This window comes from Terrapene carolina, unplaced genomic scaffold (genome assembly GCF_002925995.2).
Source record: "Terrapene carolina triunguis isolate 2854851 unplaced genomic scaffold, T_m_triunguis-2.0 Scaffold33392, whole genome shotgun sequence".
Taxonomy (NCBI): domain Eukaryota; kingdom Metazoa; phylum Chordata; order Testudines; family Emydidae; genus Terrapene; species Terrapene triunguis.
The window spans coordinates 986,957-1,010,747 of NW_020697743.1; the positions used below are offsets into that span (position 1 = coordinate 986,957).

A 23,791-nucleotide genomic window follows, 5' to 3' on the forward strand; every position below is an offset into this window, starting at 1 on the left:
GGCAAGCATCATTGACAGATTTGCTAGGAATTATCCATAATAGTTTAAAAGGCAAAGGGACGTCCGCCTTGAGCTCACTCACAATTTTTGGAACTGGAGCTTTTTTGATGTCTTTAACCTTCTCTTCCAGTAGTTGCAGTTCTTTTCTCGAAACACAATGTCCTAAATAAACCACCTTCTTAGCCATGAAAACGCACTTTGAGCACTTGAGTCACAATCCCACTTCCTTTAACCTTTGTAGGAGTGTTCTAAGTTCCGTAGATGGTCCACTTTTTGTCTCTCCTGTCATAAGAACATTGTCTAGGTATACCCTGACATTGCGCAATCCAACCAATAACTCTTCCATGACTCTTTGAAATATAGTTCAAGCAGAGGAAATCCCTAACAGTAAGCAGGTATACCTATAGAGTCTCTTATGAGTATTGACAGTGATCACAGCCTGCGAGTCTTCATCCAGGACTACCTGTTGGTAAGCCTGTGGCATATCTAGCTTGGTAAACAAGACTCCACCCACTCGCTTGTTGTAAAGCTCTTCTGTGCAGGGAATCAGAGAGTGCTCCAAGTGGTAGCCTGGTTTGCAGTTTGTCTGTAATCGCCACACATACCTATGGAACCGTCAGCTTTTGCTACTGGCACTACCAGAGCAGCCCGCTCAGAGGATTTCACTTGTTAGATGATCCCTGTGGTCCCTAACCGTCGGAGTTCCTCTTCTACCCTGGCTTGTAGAGCATAAGGAACAGGGTGGGCCTTGCAAAATCAGGGGTGTGAAATGGTATCTACACATTTTTTTCACCTTGAGATTCTGGAGTTCTTCCAGCTCCTCTCTAAATACTTACTCATATTTTTTCAAAAGGTCATTGATCGATCTTGTGCTTATGTGATACAGTGCTCCCAGGAGTCTTTTCCAGTCTTGCTTTAAGGTGGAGAGCCAATACTGTCGAAAAAGGTTTGGCCCTGCCCCAGTTACCACAAAGAGAGGGAGACGAGCCCCCTGGACTGATACCTCACCTCGACTTCCACCCTCCCCAATATGGGAATTTTCTCCGCAGGGCAGGATTTGAGTATAGCTCAGATAGGGGATAAAGTCAAGCTGGGGAATGCATCAGCAATATCTTTATAGGTCTCTTGCACCAACACCATAGCTGCTTCCTCTGTGTCAAGCTCCATTTTTCACATTCTGCCCATTCAGCTGTATCTTGACTAGGATTGGGCCTAACAAGAGTTCATTTGATTCACGAGAGCGAGCAGCTCATCTGGTTCCTCCTTCTCCAGTTCAGGGTCTCCAGCTGATGCTCCTTCCACATGGTGCATCCTATTCCCCTTTGTCTTCCAGGTATCCCTGCATTCCCTGACTCTAATTCTGCAGCACCTAGCCAAATGTCCCTTCTTTTTACAATAATGACACTCTGAGTCTTTATGCTGCACTCCCCATGTGAGAATGATCCCCCACACACACACACATCGGTAGCCCACTCTTTCTCCCTCTAGCATGAGAAGATCTGGAGGTTGGATCTTCCTAGTGTGGCTTGACCGTCCCTTTCCTATCCCTCAACTTGTGGATCTACTTGGCGGGGATCTAGAAAAGATGGCAGGTGCCTCTGGCAGCCATCTCCAGCACCACAGAAATATCCATGGCCTTGTTGGAGTGTTAGAGTGGGCTCTGCCAGAATAAGTCCCTGCATAGCTTCATTATTGATGCCATTATTGACGGTCACACAGCATATTCTCCCAACCATTTCCAAATTCACGCTGGGCTGTCAGCTGGCATAGATTTACCACAAACTGCGAGACAGATTCATTAGGCACCCTGATGCAAGAGTAAAATTTAAACCACAGGACACAAACAGGTGGGTTTGGTTCATAGTGAGCCAATTATAGCATCCAGTGTCACCCTTTCAGGAGTTCTTGGCTCCAGGAGATCAGGAATCAGTCCGTAGGTCTTGCAGCCCCCCTTTCCATGCCTGCTGCCAGGGGATGGCTGCGGGAAGGAGCACGTACTGCGTCTGTGTATATGGTGGCTTCGCTCCTGCTCCGACGTATGCGCCATAGGGCTGCTGAAGAAGTTTTGACTGAATTGGCATAAACTGGCTCAGTCGCTCTGCACCCCTTGTAGAAATATGAGTGCAGTATTTTAAAGTAACTTCCCGAGCCCCACAGTGTGGCTGTTGTGAGAGGGCATGTTTTGGAACATTCCTCCACGGGACCTCAGTGCTTTAATTGTAAGGGATCCTTGAATGTGGGCTGGGTGTTAAAAGTCACAGTGACTGCTTCTTTAATCATCAGTCCCCCTATTGGACTCCCTCCCAGCTCTTATCATTCATACTCGTTTTCTCTGCAGTGTCCTCTCCCTTTGGACCACTGTGTCTGGTTACCAAGAATCCTCTCTTAATATGGACCAGAAAGGAAACATTCACAGGGATATCTATAGTCTCTAGATGAGCAAGATTATATAGCTGAATTTTAGCTGATTTTATTTATTAGTGATTTATGTACTAGGGAGGTGGATTTATGGATAGAGACACGTTTATTACAGTGGATCCATTAGCGCAGCTATAGTTAGGAGCCTGTCAGCATTTCATTATAAATCAGCTTTTTGACAGGTTTATAACAAGACTGTAGAAATTATCTACTGGGTGAAATGTGCCATTGAGTCTGAGCACATTTTATTTTTGTACAGGGTTGTATTTTTTTATTGCTAGAAATTAGATCACTTTTTTAGAGTCAAGGAAAGACTAGTATTGTGGTGCCTTTATTATACTTTCTAACTACACACACACATTTCAGAAATGCCAGGCACAATAATTTGTATGTTGAATTGGTTTGCTCTAATACACTTTGCTGCAGATGCTTATTAAATAAAAATTACTATTATTGCATTAATAATATAATTTTCAGTGAGGAAATAGCACGTGAGTGAGAGAGCCTACTTGGAGGACAAGGACAATTAAATTCTCTCCTTCCCCATTACCAGAAATACTCCACGCTTTGTCTTTAGAAAATCGAAATTGACAATAGGTACCGACATTTACGTATTAAGGGCCAAATACCATTTACATTGGAGTTTTGCCATTGGCTTCCATGGGCCCTAAATAAAGACTCTGCAGTACTGAAATAAGCTTGATCACCTTCTCACCGAAAGGCCATGTCTACAGTAGGAGCACTTTATTGCTATCGGAATACCAGTATACTGTATCGTCAGAGAGCTCCTAGTATGAACGCCGCAATCCTGGACAAACTGCGCTTTATACCTGTTTAGTAAAACCACTAACCATGACCAAAACAAGCTATAGTGTAAAAACACATTCCCTAAACTAGGGACTTCAACCAGCTATGTTGTTCAGAGATCACATCTTTTCACATCTCTGACTGACGTAGCTCTGCTGGCAGAAGTCTGGGGTGTAGATCAGGCATCAGAAATATACATCTACATAAAATGAAAAACGTGTATTAAACACTAGCAAATTCTACTGCCACTTATTAAAGTTGATTCCTCTTACCGTGTATGGAACAAAAAATCTTTGAGGGTACAAATCTCTGAACAGACCATGAGAATCGCTGGCTATTATATTTACAACTAATCTGGTTTAAAATCAGCAGGCTTGATCTCCGAAAGTAGTCAAGTAAAAAGGGAAAAGCGGGAAGGAATATGTTGCTTTGTGTAAAAAATTGCTCTGAAGTCACCTTTTTACTGGCAGGAGCACATTTGATGTGTATCATTTCACACACACATTCATTTTTAAACGGTATTATACCATTGGGCTGGAAATTAAGGGGGAGGGGAAAAAGAAAAGTCTCCCTGATATATAAAGCACGTTGCTTGATGGCAGTTTCAAGTGCCTTGACAGTTCTCTATTAAAAGACCTTGCTTACAAGAGCTCTAAGATTTGGCTAAAAGCAAAACACCTAATAATGTCATTCTCCGCTACTCTCTTCTGCTGTGATAAGTTCTCAGAAGGAAAATGGAAATGAAAGTCTGCATTTTTCAGAAGAACAGCTGACCTGAAGAAGAGCTCTGTGTAAGCTCGAAAGCTTGTCTCTCTCAGCAACAGAAGTTGGTCCAATAAAAGATATTACCTCACCCACCTTGTCTCTCTTTTTCAGAAGAGGCATATCAAAGGGCTGCATAGATGGAGTATTGGAGTGAAATCTTCCAAGTGTACCCACCCACAAAAGATTGTCTCTCTGTGTCTGGGTGAGCAGCTCTCAGGCAAGGCTGGAGAGTGGCTCCCCTAGCAGAAACCACATGCCAGATCCAAAGCTTTGTTAGGTGCAATGATCTGTTTGTCAGACTCTAATAACCTTTTCCATGGGGAACAGTGCATGGCTGGCATGAAGAATTGGGATACAACTGTCAGGCAATTAATAGCTCTTCTTTTCTGCGGGTTATTTCTCAAAGACTTGTTTTAAATTGCAATGTGCTTCATAAAAATGTTCTGAAGAATGTCAGTGAGAACATGAATATCAAAGTAAATTGGTGAATAAATTCAGACTTCTCAATGCATTAAGAAGGAAGCTGTCTCTAGCAACAATCCTCGCACGAGCTTTCCAAGTGCCGCTGTCTTATCATAGCTGTCTAGGAGACACCTGACAGCTTGCGAGTCATCTATTTTGCTTTCCGGGTGAAATTCTTTGTGCAGTAAATTCCACTAGGGATCTGGGGGATCATTCTACACTGGTTTGTGATTTACATAGAAACCCCATGGGCTAGAGCCAGACTTTGCAGTGCACCACAGAGGGGCACTGGAGTTGTCTGAGGGATGAGAAAAGCCATAATGCCTCAGCATTGGCATGTCCCCTTCCATGCCCAAACATCCATAGGGCTCTGCTCCTTTGCACCCGTGTTAGAAGAGGGTGGGGTGGAGAGGGAGAATGAGTAATTGTCTTTATTTTAGAAAACCTTTGTACCCTCGATACACTGACTAACTTTCGGAAGCATTTTTATTTTATTTTATTTTCAGTTATAATATATTTCCCAACAGAGTTAGAGAATATTTCTCCTTGTACCGAACCTTGAACAGAAGGCAGATTTGGGACATTTCAGCTAAATCCAATCTGCTAACTGTAAACCCCTTTTCCTCTCACTCCTCCATTGCTTGGGCCCCAGGACATAAAGCACTTCAGCAAGTGCTTAACTTTAAACACGTCCCCTGGCTTATGAGCCTGAGCTCCAACTGAGTCACAACATCAGAGCAACACAACTGCGAGCCCTGCGAGCTCCCCGGATGGGGAGGCTTGCTCTCAGATGTAGTGTAGACATACCCATTGATTCATACTGAGGAGCACTAGAGATTGGACATTATAGAATGTGTAGGGGAGGACTGGACATTGGTCACTCACGCAAGCAGATTTAACCTGGGACCCTGACTTAGGCCCCGAGTCAGCAATGCAACTTAAACATGTGCCTAAATCCATTCTTCTTCATTAAAGCTCTTAAGGACATACTGAAGACTCACCGAAGTCAAGGGGACTTAAGAATGGAAAGTTAAATATGTGCTTTCTTGGGGAAAGATGAATTTAGGATCATGCTTAAAGTTAAGCACATGCTGAAGTGGTTTGCTATATTGGGGCCTTGGCAATGGAGGAGTGAGAAGAGAAGGGGACGTTACAGTTATCAGGTTGGATTTAGCTGACAGGTCCTTTATAATGAAAAGCTTCCGTGTCATTTTAGGAAGTTGGTGAATGGACTTTACTACCTAGCATTCAAAGACACATTGTCTCTATCGCCGTTAGCAGAATGCATTAATCTTAAAGAGTTAAAAGATTAAACTGAAATTAGGAGTATACCAATAGAAATTAGTAGAGTTAGTATATTTCTGTTTATCTACAGAATTTGAGTGCACATCTGAGACTAATAAGAAAGATTCTACAGCTAAAAGGGGAAGAAAAGCAGACTTTGAATCAACACATCTCTATGGGATGGAAGTATTTCATTAGTCCATCTGATAAGCAAATAGATAGATATCACTCACCAGCATATAAATCAAGACTAAAGCATGACTTTATTGAACTTATAATATAGCACTTGCTACAATAACATGCAGGAGCAGTAAAAGCTTGGCAGACTGAGCCGTAACACTGACCTAGACTGCATGTTTTATGAAGCACTTCACTACCTTATTTCAGTTTAACTCAAGCCACAATGGTTAAGCGTAGGGGTATTTTGTAATTGAAGGTGTTGTTTAAAACAGGTGAGACACACAAATAGCAAAACATTTCACATAGGAAGACAAAACCATAGAGCTGAGAGGAAAAAGAGCCTCTAACCAAGAATAAGAACTCCAGTATGTGCACTTACATACTTGCTGGCTCAGTGAACTATTATGGCACCAGTCCTGCAATCGGATCCAGGCAAGCAGACCTTAGCAGTCAGCACGTGCAAGGGTTTGCCTCTGCAGACCTAGCTGCAGGATTGGGACCTATGTGTGTTAGTGTTTCCCCTTTGGGGGAATTGTTCTTGCAGAAACCAAACAAGAACAGGTGTTTATTAATGCTTTTGGAATTAAAATCATTGTGTGCATTTATTTACTGTACACTACATTTGTGGGATAGAAATGATAACGATGATATTGGTTATATTGCGATCATACCCAGAGAGTCGAATCAGGATCAGGGCACCATTGTGGTAGGCACCGCGGCTTGATAAAGAGCGAGGCTAGACCCTTTTCATGTCTAGTTGGCTGGTTCAAATCCAGGTCAGCTTTGTAGAGACCTCGGTAGCAGTGTGTGCCTCTGATGTCTGTTCATTGGCCTGTATGAAATAGGGCTCCTGGTGCTCTAGGGGCATCAGCCCACTTCCTAATAGGCAAGTGCCCTAATTACAAAAACATCACTCCAGTTGCCTCTTACTGACAAATTTATTGGCAGCCAAGGGAGATCTGGGTGTGGTTCTGTGGAGAGAGTTCTGGGAACAGTGAAAACTGAATTCCTGTGTAAAAGGAGAAACCTAAAATGTAGCCTGTCGGGGCTGTAATGAAAGTGAGCCATCTTGTTTCTCCAGAGTGCTCAGGGTCTAGTTGCTATGGAGCTCTCACTCCATGTGCAGTCACCTCCCTCTCATCATCTCCACCCGGCCCTGTTGGGGTAGGGATCCCCATGACTCATGGGCCCACTGTGGCCGCACTTCGGGCTCCATTTCCTGAACTAGCTCCGTTATCCTATTTCATATTATCTGTCTCTTTTTGTGAGTATCATTAGAAACCTTCCCCCCACGCTTCCAGGCTTGTCTTCTCTTTGGGGCAGCTGAAACGTGTCAGTGTGTTACACCGAGCTATATACGCAGTGCCTAGGGCATTCACAAGGGATCCTTTCCTTTTCGTAGAGGCTGGCCAGTATTATGCAAGTGTGTTGAACAGGACTAAAAATGTAAGCACTTAAGTATGCCAGGAAAGTTCCTGGCATTTGCCTTCAAGGTTTCCTGCCGCATCTATGGTGCATAAGGCTATGTAGTGTATCTGATTCATTTCCCACTAGGTATTGATCTGCCATACACCTGAGAAAGCTGTACTAAAAAAAAGAAGGGGTATATATGTCTGCTTTATTTCTAGAACTGTACTTCTGACACGAGCATCTCTCAGCAACTTGAGTGATAACTGGGCCATATCAATAGCGTCTGCAGATACCATTTGTGATGTGGATAGACAATGTAAGTGTGAGTGACATAATAGACTCTAGCTGAGGGTTCCCAATACAACATGTGCCCAGTCTCGTGGTTTAGTTCAGTCTGTTCACCCGCGTTAAGTGATCAGCCCCCAGTTCATGGAAAAAGACTGTTTCTCAGATATCTGCCATCTGATTTCTTTCTTGTCTCATTTGCTCCGCTTTACCCTTCTACAGAAGGAAGAATGAGGCCTTCTGAACAGTCCCCAGAGCATGAGGCTTTCCTCCTTCTTTTAAATCTATTTTCATAGGTTCTCGGGGCCTGGTTTTCATTTACACAAGGACCCCTGTAGGCATTGTGAAGAGGTCTCAAAGAGAGTATAAATTACATTCACGCCCACTTAAAAATGCCTTTGCCCTGCCAGAGCTGGGCAAAGGGACCTAATGTAAATGAGAATAAGGCCCTCTGTATAAGAGACCATTCTCATCGAACACATTGCAGACTTCCAGGATTCTTTGCACATTTATATCATGAATTTTCAGATGAGTAAATCATTTGCATTGGCCTCCTGCTGCATAGGCTTTAAATGAATGGGCTGTGATGAGCCACAAACTCAGTTTACTTGGCCACCCAGATTGTTCAGGATAACGTGTATTCTCCAGCTCGGGGTGGAAGTCAGCTTTTGGAATGTCCCTTCTATAATAGCAGTCGCATTTGCCTCCTTGTCAGTCCCATCCTCCAAGTGCTGACGTTTTCTCCGATGATTGACACAGGCCCCAAATATAAGGCACTTACCTATTCAACTGTTGGTTTGCCCTGCATGTTTTCAGAGCCTGCTTTCCTAGACACATGACCTTTTGGCCACCACACCTTGTGCATTTTTTCTATCCGTACAATGTACCCCAACATGACCGTCTATTTTTCTGTTCTTCTGTCCTCCGATTGGATTGGAGGCATTTAAACCCCCCATTACCAGTGAATGTGTCGTCTCTTGCTGCATTGTTTAGCCTCTCCCGATTTCCCTGAAGTGAAAGCTGACCTCATTTGCAGCTTTGTAAAGAGTTCCTTGTCTGAAATCCAATTGCAAGCCAGGTCTCTCTCTGCTCATCTCGCCTAATCTCAGATTTCCCCAAGTTTCTAATTTCCCCTGTGTTATGCGCAGTCGGGGCTCACGTCTCATCTCGTGTTTTCATATGAAAGACTAATCAGACTTCCTTAAAAACAGCCTCTAAATTTCCCTCCCTATCTCAAAAGTAAACAAAACAAAAATGTTCCTGGTCATGCTGCCTGGTGCATTCGTCTCCTCTCAGCCCTCCGCAGTGAGCTGAGATGCTGTGCAGATCCTGCCGGAGTGCTGCTGCCAACTGGGTCAGTCTGTTGGCCTATCAGGGAGGAAGCGACCTGGCACAAGGAACTGAAGACTTAGTCTTTAGTTTTCTGCTTTTCTTTTCTTGGTTTGCACTCTTGAAGGGAAATTGCTTCTGACTCTGTGTCATGGAGGCGAGCGGGACAAACTGCGTTGGTTCAACAACAGTTTACATTCTCTCAAGCTTTCCTGAAGTTTCTATCTCCCAGACCCAGTAATTTCCTGTTTCCTTTTAGCTGGCCCTGATCTTCAAAGAGATAGTGCCACAGTAAAAGAGCTATAGAATCCTTCCCTGACTCTTACGGTACTTGATTCTGGCTTCTAAAGGCAGAACTGGCTCCTTAAAAGTTCATCTGTGAATTTACACAGAATATCATCCAGACTGTGACTAATATAATAGTCCTTCTTGAAGATTAAGGCTAAATATATATATATATATATATATATTTTAAAAGGTTATTTCCTATGGATTAGCCCAGACAGCGTGTTCTTGAAATGTGCCATTCAGCAACAAAAGACAAAGATCTTGTAACTCTTCAGCTAGAGCCTCTGAAGAGGACCACAGTGTGAGCTCGAAAGCTTGTCCCTTTCACCAGCAGAAGTTGGTCCAATAAAAGATATTACTTCCCCCACCTTGTCTCTCTAAGGCAGGGGTGGCCAGCCTGTGGCTCCGTAGCCACATGCGGCTCTTCAGAAGTTAATATGCGGCTCCTTGTATAGGCACCAACTCCGGGGCTGGAGCTACAGGTGCCAACTTTCCAATGTGCCAGGGGGTGCTCACTGCTCAACCCCCTGGCTCTGCCACAGGCCCTGCCCCCACTCCACCCCTTCTCGCCCCCTCCCCTGAGCCTGCCATGCCCTCGTTCCTCCCCCTGCCCCTCCAGAGCCTCCTGCACGCCACGAAACAGGTGACCGGGAGATGCGGGGAGGGAGAGGGAGGTGCTGATCAGCAGGGCTGCCGGTGGGCGGGAGGCGCTGGGAGCCGGGGGCGGGAGCTGATGGGAGGCTGCTGACGTATTACTGTGGCTCTTTGGCAATGTACATTGGTAAATTCTGGCTCCTTCTCAGGCTCAGGTTGGACACCCCTGCTCTAAGTGATGCTTAGTCTTGCCGGCAGCTTGGCGGCTAAAAGAGAGGAGTGCAGACTGCATGTGTGACACTGGTCAAACAGATGCCAGCTCTGGCCAAGTCTGTAGGCATCAGCTGAGCACTGACAAATTCATAGCTGGAAACCAGACCAGCTCACCTGTCTGTTAATATTGTTCAAGACAGGTGTTAGACTGGTGAGGATGTGTTTAGTGTTTAGACTCTATAAAATGCTTCTAAGTTGCTACGTGCTTTAATCTTACTTGCAATGTCTGCATCCCATGCTACAAGGCAAAATATACGTTTGTTTTAAAACTGCAAAAATGCCTGCTCTGAACTTGTGAACTCAGATGGGAAGAGAGGCTCCCCCACCCATCTAGGAGGGCTATCAAAATTAAGTGGGCCATTGTAGGACAAAAGCTTTGTTGACTGCCCCATGCACCCATGCAGAACCACATGCAGAAGGACTCGTCCCATTGGTTGGAATGCTGGAAGAGGGAAACAAAAATAGTTGGCATGAAGATTTTTTTTTCTCTTTGTTGTCTGGATTTTTAGAAGGGCTGGAGCTAAGAAGCAAACAGCAAAGATCCCCAGGGTCAGGCTGGGCTAGCCCTAAATGACATTCAGCCCTGACAGATTGCTACATCTCCATCATCTTTTGGAACCTTAGACTGAACCTGTTAATAACTCTCTCAATTTCTTTTTCCTAGTTAATAAATCCTTAATTAGTTTACTGTAGAATGGGATATCAGTGTTGTCTTTGAGATCTAAGGTACAAATTGACCTGGGAGAGGTGACTGATCTCTTGGGACTGGCAGCAACCTGAATATTTTGTGATTCTTGGTGTAAGTGACCATTTATCACTAAGTCCAGACTGCAGAGCCCAAGGGAAATTCCATGGTAAGACTGTTACAGGGATCCAGGAGTTCACATTTGTTACTTGGTTGGTGAACTCTAATTATAGGACATACCCCTAGGTTGGGGTATCTGCCCCATTTTTGACAGTCTGCCCTGAGGTAGGCACTCATGGTCATGAACCACTCCAGACAGAGTGACAGCATCCATGTGACATGCTTGTTGGAGAAGTGAAAGGCATGACACACACCTGATTTTCAGTTGTGAGATGCTACCTCACATTGTACTGATGTTGCACACTAGCCTAGAAACGTTTGTGCTATGTCTGTGGCTTCGCAGGTATGTCACAAAAAGCTGAGACAGCTCCCCCTCTCACATTTTGGATAGACATTGTCTATGCTATGGTGGTACAGTAGGTGGCAAGCACTTCTGAGTCAGTCGGAATTGATGCCCCAACATGGAGTCATGCTATTGGAATTGTCAACCTTCTGACAAAATGGACAACCTGGCCATTCAGGGCCACTTTCTGCCACCCTACCTCACATTGAGTAGCACCTTATTTTACAAATAACCACCTGGAAAGATACTATTCAACATGCACGAGGTGGCAAAATCTAGCCCTAAAGATCCTATGGCATTCTTCACAAGGGTAGGAGCGTTGACCCCTGTGTTATGGCCAGATTCCAACTCACCATACATAATTGCATTCTGCCAACCTAAAATTTTCCCTGCGATTTTAATTGGGTAATTTAGTCTTTGCTTCCTGTGCTAAAATAATATGTAGATTTGAAGTTTACTATTACAAACAGTGGTCACCTTTCACCTCAGAGGTGGCTGCATTTCACTGATGGATGAAGGTTATGGCCTTTCTATTGGTTCAGTTTGTAAAATGCTTTGGGAGCCATCCGAATAAAAGGTTCTGGATAAATGTAAGATGATAACTCTACCCATTTTCTCTTTCCAAAAGTCTGCGGCTTCAAACTATGATGACAAACGCATTTGGTAAAACTTGTGATTTTGTGATTCTTTGTGTCTTCCTCTGTTTGATTTGTTTTATATTTTGGCCTGCAGTGGTGTTCATTCTACCCGTTGTAGGGATCCTTGTATATTATGTTACAGATTTTCTCACAAACGTGCGCACACAATACTGATTTGTGCATGTATATTATGAGATTTTAAATTGCTCATTTGAAAAGTTGCTTCTATATGTGCTTCAGTTTTGCACTTGACTAGAACAGGCCAAATTCATAAGTGTGCTCTGGCTGCTTTATGCCATGCCTGTGATGCAAACCAGGCACCAGAGTGATGCAAAGCAGCCAGAATATACTGATGAATCTGATCTTTTGACCTAAAATGCCTATTCATAATACACCAAACATTTTTCTCGGTTTTTTCTTGCCCAGAGGTCAATCTTATATTTTGAAATTTCAGTGTGTAGTTTTAAGCACGGCTAGAGTTTCCTTTTTAAAAGCATTAAATGTAAAGAAGCTGGAACATATCCATCCATATTTCTGCCGAAACTAAAATTCTCCTGTGTGTTCCAAAATGACAGAGTTTGGAAGCAGTTGGTATCGGCCTAACTCTGTTCCCATTGAAGTCAATGGAAGAGCTTCTGTTGACTTCAGTGGAAAATCTACCCAGCGTGCTTCTGTTTGTTTAGTGTTTGTATTGGGAACTTTACCCATTAGCAGCTATCTGCAAATACCTCTTCAGAGGATTTATATAAACATGAAGGAATCTTAACAGCATGTCTTGGAGTTGGGCAGATAATTAAATATTATTAACTCTGTTTTATGGGGATCACTCTTGGGAGGTGCCAAGCAAAGAAGTCAATGGGAGTTGAGGATGCTCATTACTTAGCAGGATGAGCCTTCAGATGGTTAATCTGAGACATACAAGGATGAAGTGACTTGTCCAAGGCCATATGGGAAATGAATCCTCTCTGCAGATCTTTCAGTTGCTTATTTTCAGGTCAGTAGGGAGTTGGGTTTGTGCAGAGAATAGGGTGATTGAACTCCAGTTGGGAGAATGTGGGGACAGTAAGGCTGATTGCATTTAGGGATATGTGGTGTCATCGTTTCAGAATATGTCGTCTCTGAGTTGTCTCTTTTTTCATCTCTGTCCCTGTCTCTCTCGCTGGAGTGAGTTAGAGCTAGGCTGCAGTTGATAGTGGTGTTTAGTCACAGAAACGTATGATGTACTGAGCTTTTTCTCTCGTGTCTTCTTCACAAAAGGAGACAAGGCTGTCTACTTACAATTCAGCAGCTAAGCTTATTCATGACCTATAAGCTGCCTTCAGAAAGAATGATGATCCTTTCTGTGCACTGAGACTGGCACTTTTTCTCTTCACTTAAGCACTGACATCTTACCTGTCACCTTGGTTGGCTGAGAGTGTGTCCTCTGATGTTACACCGATGTCTGCAGAAACTGGATTAAAATAGGCATAGGCTTCTATTGTGCGTAGATTGCACAGATGTTCACTAGCAATGAGAACACGGAGCCTTCTGAGAACTCTGTCGGTGGTAGCAGATTGAATCATAGGCACTTATAAAGAATCCATGTGTCCTAAAGCTGTAGCAACATTATTATTTACTGTAGAGTTCCATTTTGGAGAAAGGGGGGAGAGAGAATCCAAATTAGCATGCATTTCCATGTTTCAAGACACAGAAAGGTTAGAGATCTCCCAGGTAAGCAAAAAATTGCCATGACTTTGCAATGACTGTCTGATGTGAAATTGTGCTAAAGCTTAATTAAGAGATTGGGCTTCCCTGAGGTTTTGGGGTGGAGTGTGAAGCATTTTTTAGAGAACAGTTATTAAATGTGTCTAAAACTTCTATGATTTTGAGAAAGATAGTATCTAGGATACCTCTCTAGTCTTCTGATTATGCTCGAGTAGTTCCCTGAGAAGGGAAGAGATTTCATTGCCTTTCGTTGCCTTGCGAATATTTGTGTTAATGAGAATGTTCCGTATCATTTCTGCTACGACCAGTTGTTTAGTAAAGAAAATGTTGCTTGCAGTCGTGAAAAAAGAAAATGGAACATCCAGTATTTTAAAATGCCTGCTTATGCCTGATGTTTATAAATTGTTTTATGATTTGTGGTTTATCCTTTAAGGAAATTAGGAAAAGTGGATCATGTAAATAGATTTGCATATCACTCGTGCCTATTTAATATGGGCTTATAAAATAGAAATGAAATTAGGGTAAAAATTTTGGCTAGATAATTAAATACGTAACAGAGGAATATGTTAGCTACTGCTGTGCTATGCCTTTCTGCTGCAGCTCCTTGTCAATACATTGTAAAATAACTCAGGCCCTCAGGGCCCCCTCTGAGAACTTTATGAGTTACGGAAGGCAAGAGCTATGGGGCTAGTTACAGATTGAGTGAAATCTGTTCTGAGGACCACCTGCTCCAGAACTCAACATTTCTTCCGCCATGTGGGTTTAAAGGAAACCTAACACCACGATTTTGGTGCTTTTTTAATTTAATTTGCAAAATAGACATGCAGCGGATAGAGTTAATACTGGTTTATCCACCAAAAATTATGCATCAAAGACAAGCTGTCTCCAGAACTAACTGACTGAGAACAGAGGTGGATTGAGACTGCAGTGCTAGTCTATCAGAAAGGCAGGAAAAAAACGTGCGTAAGATTTATAGGATACACCATGCCAAACTTAAGAGTGAGAGGAGAAAAAAAAAACTCCTGGCAAAACTATGTAAATCCCTTCTATCCTGGGGTTTGTCTGAGAATGACAACATATTCCCATCTCTCGCAATTTGTTCAGAGCCACTGCAGCCATCCAAAGTTCACTTTACATCAGCGGGGCACTAACGGTTACTTCCAAACTCCATGATGATCAATTTTGATCTAGCTGCTGCTTAAAGAAAAAGTGCCGAGCAGGATGACCGGAGCAATTATAGATAGCTACAGGCTCGTTCTCTGCAACTATCCTTATAATTCAATTTCAAACATTCCATTAGTCTTCGTGGTAGTAATAAGCTTTGCCGGCAGGAGTTCAGGCAGACAATATTGCTTTTCATTTCAAAGTAATGCATTAGATTTTTGAACCATAGGATGTCTTCAGAACAATGGTCTTACTTTCAGGAAGAAATGTTTTAAAGGGGCTAAAAGGAGGGCAATATGCATTCAAGCTACATAGGTTGAACTAAATTCAGAAGGGAGTCTAAGCTAGTAGTGTAAGTTACACCTTCCAGTCCCATCAGCATGTATGTATCACCTACCGAGAGCCACATTCACTTCAACGTAAGCTTGGGCTAGGTCTACACTACGGGGGAGGGGTCGGCCTAAGATACGCAACTTCAGCTACGTGAATAGCGTAGCTGAAGTTGCGTATTTTAGGTCGACTTACCTGGCTGTGAGAACGGCGGCGAGTCGACCGCAGCCGTGCCGCCGTCGACTCCGCTTCTGCCTCTTGCCGCGGTGGATTTCCGGAGTCGACAGCAGAGCCATCGGGGATCGATTTTATCGCGTCTTCACTAGACGCGATAAATTGATCCCCAATAGATCGATTGCTACCCGCCGATCTGGCGGGTAGTGAAGATGTGCCCTTAGTCTACACTTAAAACTTATACCAGTGTAGCTATTTCAGTTAGGGATGTAAAATGTTAACTGGTGAACCAGTAAGCATCAGTCTTACCGGTTAACCGCCTTAATCATTAACCTCAGCGGCCCCGCGCCAGCCGGAGCGGGCCCAGCCATGGCCCCTGGTCAAAGCGTCCAGAGCAGTGCCACCTGGCCGGAGCAGGCCTAGCCTCTTAATCCGTTAACCATTTAAACAAAATGCTTTTAATCATTTAAACAGTTAACTTTTTAAACGGTATTTACATCCCTAATTTCAGTCAGGGATGTGAATGTTTCTGTCAGTATAGCCAATGTCATTTGGGGAGCTGGTGTTCCTACGTTAGCAGAAAAACTCCCGTTGGCATGTGCTGCATCTATACTAGGTGGCTATGCTGATGTAGGCTGTGCAACGTAGACATAACCTTACACTTGACAGAGTCTTTGGACTACTACAGCCATGCCAACCCCCATAGGGTTGACCACAACCAGCTGACATGACGCACTCTCTACAGTAGGTGAAACATCCTGTTAAAACGTGTTAGCCAAGGCTTTTAAAACATGACCTATTTACCTAGGCTTGATATGGCCTTCATTTAACTGAGTCTAACTGAGGGGCAAGGGGAAAGGAATGGATTGTTATCAGGATTTATTATTATTAATTGTTCACATTTCATTAGCACCTTGGGGCCCCAATCAGGATCAGGACCCAAGATATAACAAGTGGGTGCAAACAAATAGAAGGCAGGAGGGAGGGAGGCCCTGGAAAACAGCATTAGGAACTCAGGTTTATACGAATGAGCAAGCTATGTACACAGCTGAATGGTTTCAGATCAGTTAACTTTAAAACAAAATTACAAAATATAAACCAATTAATATGATAAACCTTAGAAATCCCAAAGTCTAAACAGCTCATAGACTTTGGGAACTGGGCCTGACCTAGGAGTTTGCTCAGCAATGCTATGGGAACCTGTGGTAAAGGACTTCACCTTGAACTCACTCTAGTTTCTCTTTATTTCTATTGTAACCGTTTCTGACTTTAATGCCTTATACTTGTACTCACTGGAAACATCTCTCCTTGTAGGTAAATAAACTTGTTTTATTCTTCAACCAATGTTGTGAACTATGTGGGTAATTCCATTTAGGGTGGCAAACTGTTGTATATTGAGCCTCTTAGAGGGGCAACGGACCTAATCTATCTGGACTGTCTTGGAGAGGGTAAGAGAGTGCAGAACACGTGGTTTTGGAGGAAATTCCAGGACTGGAAGCATGTTGAGGTCACCTTGCAAGTGGTAGCCAGGTGGTGGAAGTCAGAACGTGACTGATGTGTGGCTGGCAGGCTGCAGCTATACACAGATGGGCGGGGGGCAGGTGGGGATGACCTGCGTGCTTGAAGGCTGTTTGTGAGCGGCCCATTGGGAGCTACATCAGCAAAGCATTATGAGGCACCCAAGGGTGCAGCGCAGAGGTGACCCAGCCCCTCACTGGTTTGGATTGTATCCCGGAATGTCGTAATATCACATTATGTAGTATTATTAATATTTATTATTTAACATGTATATTGTGGTAGCACCTAGAGGACAACTAATCGAGGGCCTCACAAAGATATAGTGACTGACAGTCCTTGCTCCGAAGATCTTATCACAATAGGCTTAATGCAATTGAAGTAATTTCACATGTAAATTACACAGTCCTTTTAATTAAATGCCCCTGAGCTCTGATAGAATTTACAGGTGCTTGATGGATTGCAGTATGGAATTTTAAACTCTCCCAGTTTGTGTGCATGGAGCGTGTCTAAGGATTGTAACCCTCTTTGTGCTCTTTAAATTGGTCAGCACAATACTGCCTCGGCTAACTATTGTTTTCCATGGCTCAGATTAATTCTAGGAGGCCACAAGCAGATAACTCACAAGAATCACCAATTCTTCCCTACCCCATATCTCTTCCACACACATGCCTAAATTGTATTCAAATCCAAAGACTGTTCAGGAAAGAACCAAACCATCCTGAATTGTGTTTTCTCTCTTCCAGCCACTTCTACATCGACTACTGGGACAAGTCATCTCACAAAATGTGACATAAAGCAGAAAGCGTTCTGTGTCAATGGGGGAGAGTGTTACATGGTCAAAGACCTTCCAAACCCCCCCAGATATTTGTGCAGGTAAGAAGCCTTTGGCTTATTTTAGTGGAGCCACCATGTTTCTCATGTACTTTTTCTCAAAGTAACTGCTTTAATATCTGAACAGTTCTTTCTCCCACAAATGGCCCAGCAGATATTTAACAGAAGTATTAGATGTATCTTCACCTTTGTGTGGCAGAGAACTCTCTAGCTATTGAGAATGACCTCTGTGTAACAGCGCTTGTGTTCATTGCAATGTTAACTCGAGGTATAACTTGAGTTTTGCCCCTAACCTGACTCCCACCCCCACACAGAATCTCTAGCTCAAATTAAGGGGTGCTCTATATTCGAGCTAGCTAGCCTGTCCGGGGGGTGGAGAATGAGGGAAGGGGGTGAAGCCTGAGTGGTTTGTCGATACTACAGTCACGGTGTGTGATTGTAGCTCATGTAAACATATCCAAACTAGCTTTAATCTCACTAGCTCTGGCCCAGAGCAGAGAAGCCGCTTGACACCCTTGAGCTAATTATGCAGTGGAGATGCAATAGCTCAAGTGACAACAACTCATCAACTGCTAATCCAGTCACTGTGCTGCTAATCCCATCACTCTGGGTAGCTGGAGTGTTGTTTCACAGTGTGGTTGGTCTCACTTGAGAGGCTAGTCTAGACTAGTGGAATAACTCAAGTGTACTCACCGTTGCAATGAAGCCAAGTCTATAGATAGCTCACACAATAGTTATTAAAACTCCACAGATGGTTTCATAATACAGACAGAGCTATTTGCCCAGCTGACATTTGGATACCCTGAGATAACTATTATTTGAAATCTTGGCTGTTAGATCTTAGAGGATAGATATCACCGGTTAAATATACCCCCAGATAATGAAAAGATACATTGTGGAATAACTGTCAGATATAGCACATACTGTATAGCACATACAGTAGTTCATTTTGATTAACATGTTGTAGTAAAATAAATGACTTATTAAAGATCAATTAAAATATTATTTAGAAAACTTAGTGCTGCCAGAAGATGTTTTGTTTTGAAGTTAGGTTACTACAAAGTCACCGTGTCTAATGAGGTCAAATTAATAACAGGAGTTATTACTTTGTTAAATGCATTATTTTGTAATAAGCAATGTAGATTGCCACCTGAACTTATCAGTGGATGTCAGTGTTTTAGATGCAGTGCCTTGATTCGGCAAAGCACTTAAGAATGTGCTGACGTTGAGCCGTATTCAGGAATTCACTCAAGCACATGCTTAGCCTTGAAGTGCGTACCTGAGCACCCTTCTTGAATCACAGCCTAGTTTCGCTATCACAAACAAACCCAAATCATAGCATACATCAGCCCATTATTCTGCAGAAGATCCAGTATAAATACAGTTGCTGTGGCTGAAGCTTTGCATCTTGCTGTAGCACATTGTACAACAGGTACCTTCGGGGCTGTAGTGGTGCTGATAACAGACCAGAGCTGGATGCAACTGAGTGCTCTAAACTCTCACTGACTTCAACACGTGGCATTCAGTATCCTGCAGAATTGAACCATAAGGGAACTTTTCTCTGTAAGAATATTGGCATTTTCAAGAGAGGCAGCAGAAGCTAGTCAATAAGATACACAATCTGGTGTAATCACATGAATTTTCAGTCTTATAAAGGCTAAAAATCAAAACCCAATAATTGCTCTTCTACAACATCATGTAAAGTGAGGGTGGAGAGACACCTTGCTTTCACATGGAAAGGAGAAGATAGGAATTGCTTCCAGGAAATACCGGCTGCACTCTAGTGAAACACTTTCTGTTCACTTCAATTTCGCCGTTTTCTATGGATCTTACCTACAATTAACAAGATTAGTTTTTTCACAAATTCCCCGACTGCTGGAATCATGACTATTTATTCTATGGCTGTTTATAACCATTTTCTGTAATGTAAAAGTACCAACTTTGTTTTTGGACAATTGTACTAAAATTACATGATCATCATAACCAAGCAGTGCAAGATGACCCCATTTTAATACTACACCCCTGGGAACCTACCAGAAACCAGCTCCTGTGCTTCCACTTCTTCATTTCCTCCTCGTACCCCATTCAGAACATTTCATAGCAGCCCAATGGCTGTGCACATAACACATTTGCTGTGTGCATAACATTTTTACTATTAACTGGTATTGCACTGTTGAATTTAGAGTCACCTCTTTTTCACTGTATCTCAGGCCATTTTTTTTAAATTGCCAGATCTGACAGTGTTTGCTCTTTATTATTGTAATTTTATTTTTTGTTAAATATCCCAGGCCCTCTTAAATGATTTTTTTCCATGTAGAAAAGAAATAATTATTAAATCTAGAATCAGAATGAAAACAAAAATAACTCCCCAAAATTTGTGCAGGGCACTTTTCTGGGTAGCACAAGAAATATCTGGAGAAGTCATTATAATGTAAAATCACAGGGCTTGATTCTTATTTATACTAAAGCGGTGGAAAGGGACCTCACTATAAAGGAGAGCTAAGCTCACAATTAGTTTGCAATGCTTCTGCTATGTCACTTTGATATTTACCAGCACTGAAGCTGTTTATACTGTAACAAAACAAGACAAATGTCTCTGCGATACAGACACATGAGAATCTGAATTGTGTTTTATTGGGTACATACTGCAAATCGGAAGAAACAAAATAGCATTATTTTCTTGCATGGTTAAAGATATGGATGTCTATTTTAAAGTGTTTGTTAAAACAGATATCTGTCAAGGACACATTGTTTCCTTCTACTGTGATAACAAATCTTTTTCCAGAATGTGCCCATGGAATCAGAAAACTTGAAAGATGGTACTTGCTCTTCATGTTTCTGCCTTGGTAGCAAGTTCACATTTTCCATATGCTCCATCTGTGGAGAGCAAAAACAAAATTTTTAAAGCATGAGTCTCATTGTTCTAAATTGTTTTTATCACGAATCAAAAAACGTGACTCCAATGCACAACCACCATGGAATTTTCCAGGCAATGTCTCTGGTCATGTAAGCCCCTGTGAATCTGTCTCCTATTACTAAAGTCAGAAGTTGTGCAATCAAAAGTGATTTCCAAAAAACTGAAGGTGTAATAATTAACACTGTGTCACATTTTGCTTTCACTGATACTAGTATAAATTTTGAGCAAAATGATTGTTTTAGAGATGTTTGCTAGTTACCTGGATTTATTTCTGAGATGTGTACATATCTACAATGGACTGTGCCTGAAATGTTGCATAGAGCGACATCTACAGTGGTACACTGTTGTATACATTTCTCTTTTGTGTAATCTAATTACAATCCTGGACTAAATAGAATAATCTCAGTCTAAAAAAGAGGGTTTGGAGGGGTTTTTAAAGAGACATTGGGTAAAACTTTGTAAAGTGCCTAAATGAGAAAGGAGTCATTTTGAAAAGTGATTTAGGCACTTGGGCCCAGGTCCTCAGAGATATTTAGGTGCATAACTCCCATGGGAGCTAGATGCCTACACACCTTTGAGTAGCTGGGCCTCGGAAGCCTACATCTCATTGGATATGTCTACACAGCAATTGAACACCCATGGCTGGCCAGGGCCACCTGGTTTGAGTTCGCGGGGCTGAGGCTAAGGGCTTGGGACTCCACAAAGGGAAAGGGTCCCGGAGCCCAGGCTCCAGCCTGAGCCCAAATATCTACACAGCAATTTTTAGCCCCACAGCCCGAGCCCCGTGAGCCTGAGCCAGCCACATCCATGTCATGGGTCTTTTATTCCAGTATAGACGTACGCGTTTCCTTTCAGTAAGACTTAGGGCATGCCTACTCTGCAGTCGGAGATGCGATTGCAGCTGGAGTAGGCATACCCACACTGGCTTTCATCTGGGTAGTCTGGCTAAATATAGCAGTGAAGACAGGCTGGCACAGACCCTGGCTTGGGCTAGCAATGTGAGTAGACACCTACAGTCCCAGGCAGCCTTGTACAGCCCATGCTGAAGCTGTGCCGCCAGGTCTTCGCTCCTATTTTTAGCATGCTAGCTAGATTAAAGCAAGGCTGGTATGTCTACGAGCAGCAGTCACACCTTTGACTGCAGTGCAGACATAAACTTAGGCTTCTAAGTGCCGATATCACTTCTGAAAATGGGACTCATGTTTATACTACAGTATCACAGCGACAGGGCTGCAGCTGTGCTGCTATAGCGCCTTACTGTGGATTGATGAAACAGCTTTTTCCATCGCTGTAGTTAATCCACCTCTCCAAGAGGCAGTAGCTAGGGTGATGGAAGAATTCTTCTGCTGACCTAACCTTCTCCATAATGGACGTTAGTTCAACCTAACTATGTTGCACAGGACGCAACGTTTTTCACCGCCCTGAGCAATGTAGCTAAGGCAATATCATTTTTAGGTGTAGCCCACACTTTAGGCTTTTGAAAATTTTACCCAAAGTCTAATAGTGCCAGACCATGTGGTACACCTCTACCCCGATATAACGCTGTCCTCGGGAGCCAAAAAATCTTAACGCGTAATAGGTGAAACCGCGTTATATTGAACTTGCTTTGATCTGCCGGAGTGCGCAGCCCCCGCCCCCCGGAGCGCTGCTTTACCGCGTTATATCCGAATTCGTGTTATATTGGGGTAGAGGTATATTTTGACAATGTTGTGAAAAGGAGAGTGGTTAGCAGCTCTCTCTTATTTGGAGAAGACTCTATATAGTATTCTTCATGTTTTTGCAAGCCCTGTTTTGAACAGTCTTTCCATAACCCATTTTTTATTATGCTAATTTGATATTTCCTTAGTAACACACCACACAATTTGTGTTGCCTTTGCTGCTGTTCTTCCCTAAAAGTGATTTTATGCTACAGCTTCGGCGGTTGAAAACAGTGCTTCTTTCTAGCAGATAGACATTACTTAACCTTGCTTAACAGCAAAAGAATGAATTTCTTATTTTTATAATTTTCTATATCCTTGTTTGCAAATGGAATGGGTAGAGTAGGAATTAATTCATGTGATGATCCAGAAAACTGTTAATTGAGGGGGGGAAAGGGAAGCTTATTACAGTGCTAACTGAAAGGTTTGCCAAGTCTGAGTGGGTCAAGAGGCAAGATAGTGTTCACAATTCTGAACTAAGCAGTTAAAGGCACAGTTCTTACAGTGAGTCATGTAAATGATGATAAAATAGTCCCGTGCTACCTACCTGTCCTACATATTTGCTTATAGTAAAAGGACTCGTTCTTGATCTTCTCTATTAATATGTACAGTTAGTCAAAACATGGAGACTAGTCTTTTTACAAAATTAAAAACCACTAAACACTGAAATCATCAGGGATTAGAAAAACTTTTTGACATTATTCTTTTATCTGATCAAAGAAAGAGCTGTGGTCCTGATGATTTAAGCCATCTAATTTATTTAATAAATAGTTTGTATAGCCTCTAATTAGCCAGTAGGGAAGATACAGGCCCAGAGTAATTTCTCAGTTATACCAGGGTAAATCCAGAGCAGCTCTTATCCTCGTTGGCCGTATTCTGATTTACACTGGTGTAACTGAGGGCTGGTCCACACTAACCCCCCAGTTCGAACTAAGATAGGCAAACACGTAGCTGAAGTCGAAGTATCTTAGTTCGAACTACAAGGTACTTACCGCGGGTCCACACCCGGCAGGCAGGCTCCCCCGTCGACTCCGCGTACTCCTCTCGCGGAGCAGGAGTACTGGCGTCGACGGCGAGCACTTCCGGGATCGATTTATCGCGTCTAGACAAGACGTAATAAATCGATCCCAGAAGATCGATTGCTTACCACCGAACCCGGAGGTAAGTGTAGACGTATCCTGAGCGTGGACACTGCCCATATATAGAAAAGGAAAGAACTGAAAATGCTATATGGGTAACCAAAAAAGAGAGTGATGACTAGTGACAGTGTTGTAGAAATTACAGTATAAGAAGGTGCTTTCAAATATTGCCTGTTCATACATGTATAATCCAGAGGAGACAGCTTGACAAGCAGAATTGTAATCTGCACTGAATTTTGGTTGTCTGCAATAAAATGCCTTTCACATGCACAAATAATCAGAAGCGGAAATGGTCATCCGACCCCCTGTCCACACTGGGTCAGTCTTTATCCCTTGTTTGCAATGGTTGGCAACTGCACTGGTGTTGACAACAGTTTAAGTGTCAGTATAAACACAGCTAAACTGTTTTCAGCGCTGTGTTAAGAAGCCTGGCCCA

At 42.9% G+C, this 23,791-nt stretch overlaps 1 protein-coding gene across 2 annotated transcripts in view; it reads left to right on the forward strand.

The window, feature by feature from the left end:
* LOC112114288 (pro-neuregulin-1, membrane-bound isoform) overlaps positions 1 to 23,791 on the forward strand; it is a 128,293-nt gene that overhangs the window by 74,943 nt on the left and 29,559 nt on the right. For both annotated transcript variants that reach the window (XM_024210935.2, XM_024210936.2), the window contains exon 2: positions 17,515 to 17,644. In XM_024210935.2, the coding sequence (XP_024066703.1) occupies positions 17,515 to 17,644 (130 nt within the window). The remainder of the gene's footprint in view (positions 1 to 17,514; positions 17,645 to 23,791) is intronic.